Source organism: Caretta caretta, chromosome 2 (assembly GCF_965140235.1).
Source record: "Caretta caretta isolate rCarCar2 chromosome 2, rCarCar1.hap1, whole genome shotgun sequence".
Lineage (NCBI taxonomy): Eukaryota > Metazoa > Chordata > Testudines > Cheloniidae > Caretta > Caretta caretta.
Window position 1 is genome coordinate 184022771 of NC_134207.1, and position 16461 is coordinate 184039231.

At 42.3% G+C, this 16461-nt stretch overlaps 1 protein-coding gene across 13 annotated transcripts in view; it reads left to right on the forward strand.

Moving 5' to 3' along the window:
• Window positions 1-16461, forward strand: part of LRRFIP2 (LRR binding FLII interacting protein 2) — a 143128-nt gene that overhangs the window by 84100 nt on the left and 42567 nt on the right. For 6 of the 13 annotated variants that reach the window (XM_075125648.1, XM_075125650.1, XM_075125649.1 and 3 more), the window contains 5 exons: window positions 5338-5406; window positions 9718-9831; window positions 12288-12332; window positions 13172-13285; window positions 13793-13864. In XM_075125648.1, coding sequence (XP_074981749.1) covers window positions 5338-5406; window positions 9718-9831; window positions 12288-12332; window positions 13172-13285; window positions 13793-13864 — 414 coding nt within the window. The remainder of the gene's footprint in view (window positions 1-5337; window positions 5407-9717; window positions 9832-12287; window positions 12333-13171; window positions 13286-13792; window positions 13865-16461) is intronic. The other 7 variants (XM_048838993.2, XM_048838995.2, XM_048838997.2 and 4 more) reach the window with 3 other exon arrangements.

Consider the following 16461-nt stretch of genomic DNA (forward strand, 5'->3'; position numbering starts at 1 on the left):
CTTCGTTAGGTGGAGCCCTTCTTGCTTGCCAAGGCTGAGCTGACAATGACATCTCCCGTTGACCCCGGAGGTGTTTGAGGCAGCCTGGGACCTGCTCCAGCTCATGGCACCATTTTTCCCGCTGAGACGAGATAGGTCACCAGCACCGGTTGCTCCCCTGGCACTGCCAAGGGGAAAACCTGCAATGATGTCCCGGTGGTCTCCAGTCCTGGTGCACCGCTCCCCGGCGCCAGAACAGGGTCAGCAGCCTTGTTGGTCCTGAGCCCTTTGGTGTGGACCCTCTGTGCCTCAAAATACCACTCCTCCATGGTCCTCCTTTTCAGAGACCTCGGAGTCAGAGTTGGACTCCTATCGATCTCACAGGAGCAGAAGTAGATGGTCCAGGTCATCACGAGACTGGCACCCTTACCCAGCATCATGGCCCATGCAGTGGCAGCCCTTGGCACAGTGGCCCTTTTGGCGTCCCTGTGCCTTTCACCAAGGCCAAGGGTCACATTCCAGGGCATGGCAGTGCCTCGGCCACTTTCGTACTCCCTCCGGCACAGTCAGCATCGATAGGGTCAGGGGTAGTTCCGTCGCTCCTTGATGCCACCATCCCAACCTCTTCAGCAGCCCCACTGGTATCAGCGCTGACGACCTCGGCACCGACAGCCCCGACACCATCGGTTCTGGCTTTGACAACTTCGGCACCGACAGCCTCAGCACTGACGTATACAGCTCCAGCACTGAGGGGCTCTGTACAGTTTGTTTTTGCTCCAGTCCAGGATCCCCAAGTGCCATGGGACCCCTTGGGTGCAGAGGGAAGAGAGCAGCCACTCCTTGTGGGGGTCTCTTCCTTTCCCTCTTCAGATGAAGCGCTGGCAGGCACTTCGGGAGCCCCAGCCCTGCAGGACAACAGGGTCCTACAGCAATTGCTGAAGAGGGATACCCAGAGCCTGGGCATTCAGGCAGAGGAGGTAGTGAAGGACGCAGATCCAATGGTGGATATCCTCACCTCCTCCAGACCGACACGTATTGCCCTATCCTTCATAAAGACGATTGCTGACACCATAAAAACCTTGTGGCAGACCCCAGCTTCATTGCCCCCTATGGCTAAGCGCAATGAAAGACGCTATTTTGTGCCATTCAGGGGCTACGAGCACTTGTATACCCATCCTTCACCAGATTCCCTGGTCATGGACGCTGCTAACCAACGTGAACGCCAGGGCTACCAAGTTCCCTCCCCAAAGAATTGGGAGGTGAAACGACTCAGCCGTTTTGGGAGAAAAGTCTACTCCACTGGTGGCTTGCAGCTCCGCATTTCTAATCAGCAGGCCATTGTCAGTAGCTACTGCTACAATACATGCGGGGCAATGGCAAAGTTCATAGAGCGGCTGCCGCAGGACTCCCATGCCGAATTCTTGGCCCTGGTTGAGGAGGACAAGCTCATTTCTCGAGTTTCACTCTAGGCCACTCTGTATGGGGCTGATGCAGTCACTCGGGTGATGGCTACCAGGGTTGCCATGAGAAGGGGCTCCTGTCTCCAGGTCTCAGGTCTGCCATACGAGGTCCAGAAGGTGAGCAACAAACACTACCGGTTCAGTCCTCCCTTTTGGCCTATCAGCAGTGCCTCGTGTGTTTACCAAGTGTATGGCAGTCGTGGCTACATTCCTATGTAGGCACCAGGTACAAGTGTTTCCTTACCTTGACAACTGGCTGATCAAGGGCTGGTCCAGGGCTCAAGTAGAGGCACAAGTCAACTTCATAAGAACGACGTTCAACTAACTGGGCCTTCTCCTGAACATGGGGAAATCGACTCTGTCTCCTGTATAGCGGATAGAGTTCATAGGGGAGGTACTAGACTCTACACAGGCCAGGGCACACCTCCCAGAAGCGAGGTTTCTGGCCCTGGGTGACATCATTCAAAGTCTCAGGCAGTTTCTTACCATCACAGCAAGGAATTGCCTGAAACTTCTAGGACAGGATGGCCTCTTGTACTTATGTGGTGCAGCACACCACGCTCAGACTCCGTCCTCTCCAATCGTGGCGAGCCTCAGTTTATTTGCCGACTCGGGACAGTTTGGACAGGGTCGTGACTCTGCCTCACCCAGTCCTCGACTCCCTCCAGTGGTAGCTGGACCAGCAGGTAGTGTGTACAGGGGTCCCCTTCCCCGGTCCTCAGACATCCCACTTGCTAGTGATGGACGCATCAGCCTTGGGCTGGGGAGCACATCTGAGAGACCTCAGGACACAAGGTCTCTGGTTTTAGGTGGAACTCGCTCTCCACATCAATGTCAGAGAGCTGAGAGCGGTGCGCCTGGCATGCCAGACTTTCCGAGACCACGTGACAGGGAGATGTGTATCAGTTATGCCAGACAACACCACGGCGATGTTCTGTATCAACAAACAGGAGGGTGTATGCTCTTCTCCACTGTGCCAGGAAGCCCTCATGCTGTGGGACTTCTGTGTAGCTCATTTGATACACCTGAAAGCATCATACCTCCTGAGAGTACAGAACAAGTTGGCAGACGGTCTCAGCAGGTTATTTCATGGCCACAAGTGGTCCCTATGCCTGGATGTCGCCAACTCCATCTTTCAACGGTGGGGTTTTCCCTAGATGTATCTGTTCGCCACACGATGCAACAGGAAGTTCCAGCGGTTTTGCTCCTTCCTGAATCACAGCCTAGCCTCCATCGTTGATGCGTTCATCCTCCTATGGAGAGGCCATCTCCTCTACGCGTTCTCACCCATTCCTCTCATTCACAAGGTGCTTCTCAAGATACGAAGGGAAGAGGCTTCAGTATATTGACAGTTCCAGCCTGGCCCCACCAACAATGGTACACATCTCTTGTGGAAATGTCTGTGGAAGCCCCAGTCACCTTGCCACTCCTCCCAGACTTAATATCTCGGGATCACTGCTGTCTCCAGCACCCGAACCTTGAGTCGTTACACCTCATGGCATGGAAGCTCCATGGCTGAACCCCCTGGAGCTCTTCTGTTTGGACCTCGTTAGACAAGTCCATCAGGGCTACCTACTTTGCCCAGTGGAAGAGATTCTCAATCTGGTCGGCACAGCATCATTTATCCCCGACGCTCACCTTTATATCACTCATACTGGACTACCTTCTCCATCTCAAGCAGCAGGAACTGTCCATGTCATCAATAAGGGTTCACTTGGCGGCCATCTCTGCCTTCCATCCAGGCGCAGAGGGCCGGTCAGTCTTTGCCAGCCCTATGGTCAGCCATTTTCTGAAAGGTCTCAGCAGGTTATATCCACATGTTCGATATATCCGGCCCCAACCTGAGACCTCACTCTAGTCCTTTGGTTCGAAGGACAGACCCATCAATTTGGACTGGCAACTTGTTCTCTGCTTTATCTGTCATACATGGTAGTGTTTCTGGTAGTGATAACCTCAGCCAGGAGGGTGTCTGAGCTCAACACCCTAATATCAGAGCCCCCTTACACCGAGTTCTATAAGGACAAGCTCAGGCCACATTCAGCTTTCCTCCTGAAGGTTGTCTCCCAATTTCATATCGTCCAGGACATCTTTCTCCCAGTGTTCTATTGTGACGGATTTCTGTTACCAATCTGCCTGAGGCGTCAGGTGATCAGGCTGAGGCCACAGGATCATTTGGGCGGGAGATGACGAAACACACCAAGTATCTAAGTTTTAAAGCTTTATTGATAAAATAATGAAATAACAGCAGAGAGTGCTGGGGTGGGAGGGAGGAAGAAAGGAAGGAAGAAAGCGTTAGTGTCCCAAGCCCTAACCCACTTTCATATTCACATCTGCACTACCCGAGGCTGGCTAAGCCTGGGTGTAATGTAAGAAGAAGAGGGGGTGTGGGGTGGATGGGAGTTCTTGTCCCGTGCACGGGTTGTCAGGGTCCGCTGTGATCTCTGAATTACTCCAGCTCTCAGGAGGGTTTTAAGCTTTGGGTTCCTTTTGGGAGTGTTCCATTCCGTGACCTCTGTTCCTGGTGCTCTTTGTGCCAGTCCAAACCGGCTTTCTGTGGTCATCTTTGCTTTCCCAAAACACAGCGGCTCCAGGGACATGAAGCTCTGCCCCCCCCCCACCCCCCCGTCGTCATCTCGTCTGTGTTTTGCATCTCTGCAGTCCTGGTTTTCTCATGGCTGGCTGTGGCTGGGTGAGAGACAAACTTCTCGTCTATGTCAAACTTCCAGTCCATGACCTTGGACTGGAGCCAGCGTCTTATTGTCGGACTGAGCTTGCTAGCTGCATTGTTGAGTTAATCCTTTCTCAGCTCTTTCTCCTTCCCCCTTTGGCCTCTTGCAGCCTGCAAAAGAATCTCCCACACTCCACTCATGCCTTTGACCCTCCCCAAAATGCCTTGCGATGCTTGCAACAGCATTAGCAACCTGGAGTGCTGATCTGCCTTCCCCAGGGGAACCCCTGAGGTTATGACACTATCCTCAGCTGCACTTGAGCAGCAGGGAGCAGAGGCTTCACTCATTGAATGTCCACAGAGCACTAGCCTTTTACATTGAAAGAAAGAAGCCGTTTAGGAAGTCCATTCAACTGTTTGTGGCCGTGGCAGACAGGACGAAGGGTCTTCCAGTCTCCTCCCAACGAGCTTCCTTGTGGATCATGTCCTACATCCGTGAATGGTATAACCTGGCAGAGGTGCCTGCCCCTCTGCTCACAATGCACTCCACTAAGGTGTAGGCTTCTTCAGCAGTGTTCCTGGCGCAAGTTCCGACTCACGGAATATGCAGTGTGATGACGTAGTCCTCCATACATATTTCACTGCGCATTATGCAATTTACCCAATTGGCCAGAGATGATGCGGCCTTTGCTAGAGTTGTGCTCCAGTCAGCGGACAACTCCGACCCCGCCTCCTGAACTTAGCCTTGGGAGTCACCTGATTGGAATTGTCATGAACAAGTGCTTGAAGAAGAAAAAACGGTTACTCACTTTCTCATAACTGTTCTTCGAGATGTGTTGTTCATGTCCATTCCCATACCCTCCCTCCTACCTCTCTGTCGACATACCCAGCAAGAAGGAACTGAGGGGTGGCATGTCAGTAGGGTCCTATGTTGAGTGCCATGATGGCACCACTCCAAGGGGCGCCTGGACCAACCCAATGGATACTGCTAGGGGAAAAAAAATCTTTCGGCTGCTTTGCACACGCACACACCTGATTAGAATGAACATGAACAACACATCTTGAAGAACAACAGTTACGAGAATGTGAGTAACTGTTTTTTCTTTAAATGTGTGTTTTTATGTAGAGTGTGCCTCATTCACTAACATTCTATGAATTACTTATTTCAAGATGGAAATTGTTTGGACTGCAGTCAATCACCTGTAAATACATGCATTTTAATCTTTGTAGTTTACAGACAATGAAACAGGGAGTACCACATCCTCTAATCGTGCCATCCGAGGGCGGAGTGATAGCATGGTGAGCCGGGTTGCATGCAAATGTCTGATGCTATTGGTGGTATCTTAACTTTTTTTAAGATCCCTAATTGCTTTATTTACTATTAGCACATACTGTTCCACAGATATGAAGGGCTGCTTGTGAGAGAGGGAAAGTAGACACCCCTATTCACTTACAACTTGTGTGCACCCATTGGCCTGAGTTGCGTTTTCTTGAAATCCATTATATTACTTAGGCAGAGTTGTATGATATCTCTATATATGTCTTATAATGCAGCTCAGATAAGACAGTTGACCTTATTTGCACTGGGTGAATGTTTTTTTGAATTACTTTTTGAGCAAATTCAATTTTTAAGGAAATACAGTTATAGGCAGAACTGGTAGAGCCACTTATACTTGAGGTTGCCAAACATTACTTCCCATTATAAGACCCTGTTTTCAGTTGCTTATAACTTTGCCAAATTTTAACTTTTCTGGCTGAAATTTTCCATGCCAGATATCTGCATCTGGCTGAATATTTTTTTGAAAATTTCAGCAAAACTGGCTCAGTTGTTTCAGAGAATGATTAAGGAAAAACACCTGGTTTTACCAGATTTAAAAAAAACAAAACATTTTCTTGAGAAGCTCTAGAACAGGGGCTGGCAAAATACGGTCTGTGGGCCGGATCCGGCCCGTCTAACATTTCTGTCCGGCCCACCATAACTAACATTTCTGTCTGGTCTCCTCTGCTGTCTCACAAGCTCTGAGTCCAGGCCACTAAAAGTCCTGCAGCGCAGCAGGGCACTCAGGAAGGCTGCCTGCCTGTTGTGACCCTACACTGCTCCTGGAGGCGACTGGTTGTTGCTGGCACACCTCTGCGTGCTGCCCCCACCCCCTAGCATTTCCTCCTCATAGGCAGGAAACTGACCAATGGGAGCTACGGGAGTGGTGCTTGTGGGCACAGGCAGCGCACAGAGACCCGCTGCTCCCCTCCCCGCAAGGGGCATGCAGAGACGTGCCAACAGCAGCCACTTCCGGGAGTGGCGTCGGGCCACAGCATGCAAGCAGCTTGCCTGAACCCTGCTGCGCCACCAGACAGGAGCCACCTGTGGTAAGCGCCTCCCTGCCAGAGCCTGCATCTCGCACCTCCTCCCACACCCCAATCCCCTGCCCCAGGTTAGAACCTCCTGCTGCACCCAGACTTCCTCCCAGACCCCGCACCCTCTTCTGCACCCTAACACTGCACCAGCCCAGAGCCCCCTCCTGCACCAAACTCCTGCCCAGAGCCCACACCCCCTCCATTAATATAGTAGAAATATGCGGCTTGTGACGACTTACCAAAATTCGTGGAGTGGCCCCCCTGCAAAAATTATTGCCCACCCCTGCTCTAGAACCTCCATGGTTTGGGGTAGGGATTTGAAATTTGCCAGGGGATGGCTTTTGTAACAGAAAAGTGTCTTTCTGTTCCTATGAATAGCCACCAAAATTTGGCCAAGTTATAATCCTTTGGAAAAAATCTTAGTTCACACGTGCTCAGTAGAGACTTGTTACAATGAGGCAGCTAAATTCTCAGAAGAGTCCATCTGTACTGAGCATGCTACAGCACAGGGCTGCAGGGAATGAGCAGGACTTTCAGTGCCACTGTTGCTCTCGCTGTTTTGTTGTGATGCTGGACACAGGAAGAGAAAGCAGGGAGACTGTCTCTCCTGTACTCTCAATGCTCATGCTGCTAAACCCGGGCAGCATGAAGGAAGAAGTGAGCCAACTTGAATATGGCGAAGGGACATGAATGAGAGCCACACCAGAGGAGATAAAGTAGATTGTGGTAATGAGCCTCAGAGTGGGACAAGACAGAGCTGGGTGCTGTGGAGACAGATTGGGCAAGGAGCTGAGATATGGGGAAGACTGGGACTTTTGGATGAGCCCCAATGGGGAGACTGGGACTGGCTGGACAAGGAGATTGGGAATCTGAGGGTGAGACTGAGATTGGATAAGGAGCCCAAGGTTGAGAGACTGGGACTGGATGGGTGAAGGTATTGGATGGTCTTTGAAACTCACTGGTAAAGTGTGTTCTTCATCCCCCTCTACTGCTGGTCCACCTAGAGGATAACATGTTATTAGTACTATCACTTACTCTGTTAGTTGAATTATCAGAGGTCTGTGCGGTTTATCTAAATGTTCCAACCCTGCTGATGACCAATGTGGGTGTCAGTATGATGTCATAGTTTGTTTTTTCAAGGTTTGCTTTTTTAAAAACCTAGGAAATTACATGCCATTTGTCTATTCTTGTGATATTTAGATTGCTAACTTTTTGGAGCCAGTGCATGGTCTTCCACTGTGTGTGTGCAGTCAGGCATTGATTTGGACCATCAATTAGCACCACATTTAATCATCATTAAATTTTTCACAGAAAGTTAACTTATCTGGTCCTTCTGATCATATTAATGCTGAGCTCCTATTTTCTCAAGCTCTTGTACAGTCCAGATTTCAACTTTACAGATTTCAGTGAAATTAGTTCACTGTTATATCATCTACCCACTTACTCACAAATTGAATTCCAACAGTTTAAGTCATGGATATGAAGCCATGGATTCTAAAAGTAACTTTAAAAGTAACATGGATTTTTAAAATCCATGAAAATCAAGGCCTCCATGTAGCAATGACTAAAATGCAGCTTCTGATATCCAAAGCACAAATAACTGACTACATAGGGGTTCAGACAGAAATATTTTATGTGAAGGGCCATAAACATAAAATGAGAAAAGCAAATGAGACAGACTACAAAGGAAGTCAGATTATATCGGTCACTTGTTTATTAAGGGTTATTTTTAAAAATTGTGAAAATGGGATGAAGACAAACCAAGAGAGAACAAGCGTGTTGGATCAAATAGTATTTTATACCTCTTTTTTAATTTAGATACCTTCGGTCATATCAGCACTTTTTATACACGTGTAACATTCATAGCTCTAATCACATCTGCAGCTCTGAGATGAAACATCAGAGAACGCTTGATAAAGGGTCCAGTGGCCAGATGTCCCGATTTTATATGGACAGTCCTGATATTTGGGGATCTTATATAGGTGCCTATTTACCCCCCAGACTGTCACGATTTTTCATACTTGCTATCTAGTCACCCTAATAAAGGGATACTTTCCATTGAGCATACTACATTTAATATGAATACTATCAGTTTAAAGGAATATTTCACTTGGGTTAGGACAGTATCCACCAGTAGAGCCCTGAGCAGATATCAATCGGTATCTGTGGAGCTGCAGGGCTCTACCGGGAACCACAGCAGCAAAAGCAGCAGCACGTTGGGCCACCACTACCTGGAGCCAGCGCCCCGTTCCGGTAGCACTCCTGCATGGCTGTACTGCCAGGGACAGCTGCTGGTGAGCCTGGTGCCCACCAGTGGGTGGGGCTGGGGGTGGTATAGCCATGCTGAAGCAGCTACTGGCACAAGGCGCTGGCTTTTGGGTGTGGTGGCCCAACATGCTGCTGCTTTTTCCACTGCAGTTCCTGGTAGAGCCCTGCAGCTTTGCAGATACGGATTTATATCCACAGATATCTTCATCTGCGGATATAGATTTTGTATCCGTGCAGGGCTCTGTCCACCAGATTATGTGGATAATTATAACTTGTTCTAATACACAGATTGTTCTGTTACCAGGCTCTGTTTGTGTTATTTTTGCAGATACTTTGGTGTGAATTTTGTACTTAATGATCAGTTTTCTGAGCTGTTCTTGTGATGAGAGAGCTTACTTTTTACTGTTATAAAGCTCTTTTTTTATTGTGATTGGGAAAAGGATCTCAAATAGTGTTAAACTGCAATTGTCATTCTTTATCCATTGTATCTGCACACTGTTGGTGCCAAAACCCATTTTAAATTAATTGGAACGGGAAGATAAAATTAATAAACGTTAATTGTTTCAGTGGAAGTCATCAGTAGCCTTAGAAATGCTGTAAATCATAATTTAAGAATACAATCAAACTGTTGAATAGTCGCAGGGAAACAAGTAGTAGATATGAGACTCATTCTTTCTTGACAAAAACAAATATATTGGTATTGTGCACTTAAAACTAATATACATGTGTAAATCTTTAAATAGGAACATTTAAATTACCAAAAACAGTAAGAAGAGGAATTCAGTCATTGTTGTATCATTATTAAACTTTAGAAATGCCAAGAGCAAATTGCAGTAGTTGATATTTTTAATTTGATTTATATTGAAATATAATTGTGCCTTATAGTGGAAAGGACTTTTGTTGTCTTCATTCAGTGAAAATGTCTTCCATTCTACCCTTTTTCATCTTTTTTTCTTTTTCTTTTTCTTTTCTAATTTGGCTTTGAAGTCAACTGATTTTTCTGATCAAAGTGAAACTGCAGCTGATTATTTTAGTCGTTCCAATCGCAGGGGGAGCATTGTTTCTGATGTGGACGATGTCAGTATCCCAGATTTAAATAGTGTGAGTGTAATGCATATTATGATATTGTAATGAATACAACGGGCTACTAATTATGAGTTTTCTTTCTTTACTGAAAAAAAGAATAACTGCCTGAAAAAGTAAAAACAAAAAAAACAAAAAAAACCCTCAGAACAGTAGAATTTACTCAGTAGTGAATGAGTTTTATACTTGTTTTTTAAACTAACTGCCAGTTTTCTTATTAGAAAATAACAGAATGCGCACTGAATAAAAACCAAATCTTTTATGTCTTGGAATGCTATTTTTTTTAACACGGTTCAGAGAATTATTTTGCCCTTTGCATGAGATATACGTGAATTTATAACAATCTAATTGTATTGTGTATAATGTATAATCATGTACTGGAATCATTACCACTTTATGCATCCATTTGTATGAGTGCTATGCATACATGAAAAAGAGCTTTGTGAAAGCTTGAAAACTCCTCTCTCACCAATAGAAGTTGGTCCAGTAAAAGACATCTCATCCATCTTGTGTCACTAATATCCTGGGACCAACATGGCTACAGCAACACTGCATGCAATAAAATACGTAAGGAATGTACAATGTCTGAGTGTCCTTTATATAATAAGCCTAAACACCTTTGAGAGCAAGCTGTGGTTTTAGTCTGAAATAACAGGTTACTATGCAAAACTGGCACCCTCTTGTTCCACAGATCTTATTTGCTGAGTTTTTCAAAGAGTATCTGCTTGCTTTAGTGACCCCAAAAAAGAAACAAAAAAGTTTGAGGTGCTGGTAGCCATCCCATGGACACACACTTATGGGAGTGTAAACTGGAATCTATTCCTTTTCATGTATTGACAGTATTATCTTAATTCCAGTTGCAGGGCCACATTCTACCATCAGTTACTCCTATTTAACTGAGCGAAGAATTTGGTTCCAAAAATTCCTCCTTTTTCTAGTAGACTGTCCCAATCATTCAGACACAATAAACATCTAGTCCCCCCAATACTAATTTTACAATAACTTGTAAGAGTAAAACCACACTTCAAGCTAGCAAAATATTTTTTTCTGTTCAGATGAAAAACAGTAGTGCAGTATTACTATTGTCACCACCATGTATGTTATTCACCATCACTGTATGCAGCTGTATGTTCAGAGCATGGATAGATGTCAGTTGCAGTGTGCGTTCTGTTTCAAATTAAAATTTAAGCTAGTAATTTTTCTAATAAAGTTACTTTTACTGATACTAGCATTCTCTGGTACAAGGACGTGACAGTGTGTTGAGAGTGGTTAATAGCATTATTTTTTCGTTTTCTAGAATTGCTGTTGTGTGAATGGATTCTTAATTCTTGTTTTTATGGTAGCAATAAAAATTACACAATTAAAATTTTCTAATTGATACTCTGTAGGGAAGATTGGGTTCAAACAATGTAGTGCAGGTCCACAGTTGATCTTGGTAAAAGGAAGTTGTAAGTTACAACTCTTTGAGACAGTCCTTGTCAGATAATTGATAAGTAGACTGTCTTAATCATAGCTATCTGCTTCAGGTAGTAACATATGCTGCAGTGGCAGCTCTAAAGATGAAACCAGGAAATAACGTGGGACATTGAGAACTGATGTCTTCAAAATTGTATGAACTTTGCTTGTGAGGTGATGCCAAATCCTCTTAACTGCTTCTCCATTAGTTTAGGGCAAAAAGAATTACATATTTGTGTTGAAGACCATTATTGGATAAGTTACTCTTGAGAAGCTACTTATACTTATTAAAAATGTATGGATTTGTAATGTTTTAGGTTTACATTTCATTTGGATTTTTGACTGAAGAAAATGTTGAAATAAGTCTCTGAGTAATAAAATTAACAGGTTCACACACAAGTTTAGTACATCTAGACTTTCTATAGCAGATGTGTGTGTTTCTGGTCAAGCTCGATTAATTAAAATATTGTCTGAAATAAATACTAAGCTATTGGAAATAGTTATCCCTCTTCAATCATGCCTTCTTCAACCTAAGTTATTTTGTCTTGATGTGACTGCCAGTTCTACCAAATAGTGAGGTGTATTGTGACATGAACATGTGTTTTCTAGTGACTAGATTAAGACACGCAAACTGATTTCACTTGTGATCTAAACCAGATTTCCAAAAAAGTTAGTGTGTGCTATTCTGCTTAGCATCGCAGCAGTCACTGCTGTGCTGAGATTTATAATACTGAAAATAATTTCTGTTCTCAGTTCTCTAATATTAACAAAGGCTTTTACCTGAAAGGTTATCTCAAATGTCTGAAGTTTTATTTTTAATTATAAGCATGAATTTATTTGTAAGTGCTACCGTTAAAATAACTTTTATTTTAGGCCAAACACTTAAATTTTGGAGGGTTGTTAACCATTCTTTGTAATCCTGTGGATTACATACATCTCATTATACTTGGTGAACACAAAGGTGTTACAGCTGTTCAGTCACAAAATGAATAATTATAATCACTTTTTTCTCTCTCCAGCTGGAAGAGAAGTGTGACAAACCGTATCCTGAAATTTACACAAGGGTATGTTTGTTTATTAAAAGATTGAAAGTCAATTTTCTTGCTTTAATTATAGTCAATTTTTGAAATATCTCCAAAGTGTATATGCCATATGTTTTAGTAGTGTTTGTATCCTAATACTTTGACAGTGTTAATTGCAAAATGACACTTGTAAGGCTCTGTGTAAAGCCTAGATAACATTTCTGTTCCTGTCCCTTTATTTCCTATAGGAAGGGAATGTTTCCTAAAGTAGGTATTTTTTTTATACAGTTCACCCCCACATGTCAGGAAATGTTGAGCAGAGAGATTGAATTTGAAGAGGACAGGACTGGAAAAACTCAGATTTTTTTAACTGCTGTTGCAGACATTGCTCCAAGTCCTTGTGTGAGAGGAATTAAAATGACTACAAAAGTGTGGAAACTTTGAGATGGTTCCAGATGTACTTAAGTATAGAACTTCAAATTTCTGTAGGATATAAGTAAAAATATGATGATTGATAAGCTACTTATTCTAGTTTTTTTCTTCACTGTCACATCACCTCAACCAAAGTGTTTTGTAAACATCTCATCAACAAGACAGATCGTATATCATAGCAAGCATATGGAGCCAGCAGACCAAGATATAAACTAGATTCTGGAAATTAACCTTGGTCAAAAGTATGATGATATAGAACCCGAATTTTAAGTCAGGTATAAAACAGGATTTTTAAAATGTATGTTTTCAGTGTTTTAATTGTCAGGTAATTTATTATGAGAAATGTGAGATATATCACAGAGTTGGAGGCTTTTGTGGACAAAGTGGATATATCACCTCAGAAGATATCACAGTATGAATCCTGATACAGTTTATTCTTTTTTTTTAAGCCGGCATCTCGCAATTCAGCAAGTACAACTCCTCTGAGTGGGAATTCATCCAGAAGAGGAAGTGGGGATACAAGCAGTTGGGTGGATCCTGATGTTTCATTAAGTGAATTACGGGTAAACTCTGTTACTGATTTGAAAAAGCAGGAGGATTTATATTTAATATGATGGGGCGGTAGAGAGGGAGATGGGATTTCTGCTTATTTGACATAGAAAAATAAAATGTGACGTATTTTAATGATGGTGAGGGAAAATAGGTGCATGTTATAGCAATGTTACTACTTACATATGTAAATGTTTGTGGCACTGAAAGCTGAGTACTGAAACAAATTTTATTTTAAAAACATTAGAAATCATTAGATAGATTTAAGAAATGGGACTGAGTAATTTTTAATACTAGTAGTTTTCAAACAATGGTTGCATAACAAAATAGTCAGAATTTTTCACTGATTTGAGGGTTGTTTTCAATTTCTGTGTGTTTAATATGTTTTGTATACTTTATTTTGCACTCTTTGGCATTTGATTGAAAAATATGCAAAGATAAAGTGCTGTTTTCTTCACAAAATTTTCAACTGTAAACTATTTTCCCTCTTTTATGCAATGGTTCATTCCTATGTCCTGCAGGATATCTATGATCTTAAGGACCAGATACAAGATGTAGAGGGGAGATACATACAGGGACTTAAAGAACTAAAGGTATAAGGGCTCACCATCCAAAGCATGCATTCTGTGTGGACATATGTTGATAATGGAGATTTTATCAGTTCCACTAACTGCACATAGCTTTACTAACTAGATTTTTAAAAAATATTTCTCTGAAGCATGTGCTTAACCTGCAATGCATAGGATGGATAAGTTTTTTGTATGTGTAAATTACTACAATATACTATTTCCCTGTAGATTCAAAGTTATTTATTACTCAATTAAAATAGCATTAAACGTTTACAGTTTTCATATCAAGTGCCAATAAGATGAAAACTAATTGAAGCCTTATATATGGTTTAATATTTTAATAGAAAATAAATACACATTAAAAATTCATACAGTGTGTGAAAAAAGACAGATATGGGTAGTAGTTCTGACAAACAAAATAATTTAACCAAGAAAATTGTGAAGCATTAAACTTATAAATTTCAGAAAATGTTAGTTAATGTTAGTTAAAAATCCAAAACTATTTTTAAAAAATACACTGTTGTGTGTATTGGATTCAGGAGTAGATGAGGCTTTTATGGCCCATTGATAGACTAGCATCAAGTGAAAGAGGTGGATTTTTTTTAGTATACATTGTTTGCACTCTGGCTATCTTTTTCTTTCATATACACAAGGTTCTCATTGTCATAGTCCGTTGTCATAGTTAACAATATGTTGCTTAATATTTAAAGTACAATTACTTTCCCATTTACTGTGCCCAGAAGAAACTGGATGCAGAGGAGAATTTGATAGTCTTTTTCAGCATATTCTTATCCAGATGCCTGTATTCAAATTTCTTGTGACTAGTAATATTGAAATATGAAGAGCTCTTAAATGTAATGATTTCTGTTGTACACACACACGTACACCCATTGAAGATGCTCTTCATCTTGATTCATTAATGATCAAGTGGAATTCTAACCTTACCTAAATCGCATTTTACAGAGATTTTGTTTTGTTTAGTAGCCTTCTTGAGGAGAGATTTAAAGAGAATATGTAATATATTCTGATAAAAGGGAAGTCACACATCTTAAAGTCAGCATTTCATTATTCTACACTAGCTCATCTCCCTTTCAGAGAATGAGTGCATAAGCGATCAGAACAGCTGGTTTGAGGTTATGAAGTACATAATTTGTATCTCCTTGATGTTAGTGTATTAATGGGCCTCATAGTAAAATGGTCAAAATACTTTTTTTTTTTTTTTTTTCCCCTGTAGCCTATTGAATCCTTGATGCAGTCTTATGAAGTTCCTTAATGGTGGCAGAGCTGGAGGATATGTGTCTTTAAGAACTTGTGTTACTGTAGATGTAGATGTCAAAAATTCTGTAATGACTGTATAACTACAGGTTCAAATATAAATATGGAGTTCTTATTTAATTGTCAAAATATCTATTATTTTACAAGTCCCCTATTTTTCTTGATCTTGGCAAAATACTTTGCATCCACAGGCCTTAATCATTTAACAATTTGAAAAGGATACCTTTTTTGTTAACTGTGCATTACACCCAAAAGAATATTTTCAAAATGGGTTTAACGCGAATAAACATACAGTTCTTTGTGCATGCTTGTGCCCATCTCATAAGTGGTGATATGAATTATTAGGAATGTTTTATTTGCAGATAATATGATTGCTTTTCAGTTACTATAAAGCAGAAGCTATCAGTAGAAATTAACCTTCTAGATGCTTTGCTTGGCTGACATTAGATTTAAAAAGTGGATTGCTGTTATTACTATTGTAATTTTAAAAGAATCCTTAAGGAATCTAATTTTAAGATAGTTAAGCACCAGTCCAAGATTATAGTTTTATAATGGATTTTTTTCAGTGACATGATCATACTCAGAGCTGACCTGAGTTTCAGAAAACCAAAACATGAAGTCAGTATATTTTCATAAGTATTTGGAAATCTTTGCGTCTATAGTCAAGAACTTTTTAAGTTTGAGCCTATTTCTTATGAATGCCTATCCCCTGACATATGCTATTACTACTTGGCCCTTCTTCCAGCATTGGCTCAGTGGCACTACATTTTTTTCCCCTTTCAAGACTCAGGAAATGTCTTGAGAAGTTCTCTACTGCACCATATTCTCTGTTTACTCTGCCTCCAGTTGTAAGGTAATAGTTCTCTGTAGCTGTCTTCCTCCTCCTAACAGGGAAAATAACTTTTTTCTTCTTCTTCTTGATCTCTGCCTAGCAGTTTTCTGTTGGGCACCTTTCAGGGCTGCCTGGGGACCATACCAGCTTTGCAATTCCCACAAGTGCTTTTCCAGTAGTGGAGAAGCAATGATCTGCCAGCCCACCACTTTCCTGTTCCTAAGGCTGGTGGTGGTCATCGTTCAAGATTTCTAGGATAGCTGAGAAATATACAGATTTTAAAAATTGTGCAAGGGATAGAAAATGTCCAGATTGTGGTTCCACCCAGTCTAACTCAGTTGTGTGTGTCTTCTGCCACCAGTGGCATCTACCCTCAACTCAGTCTGAAGGAATCCTTCCATCTTTTTCAGGCTTTCTGATTCTTGGACTTAGCTCTACAAGTGTGCAGTCTGCCTCCATCGACCTCCTCAGGTCAGCCTGACTAATTTACATAGCTTCTTCGCTTTAGATTCCC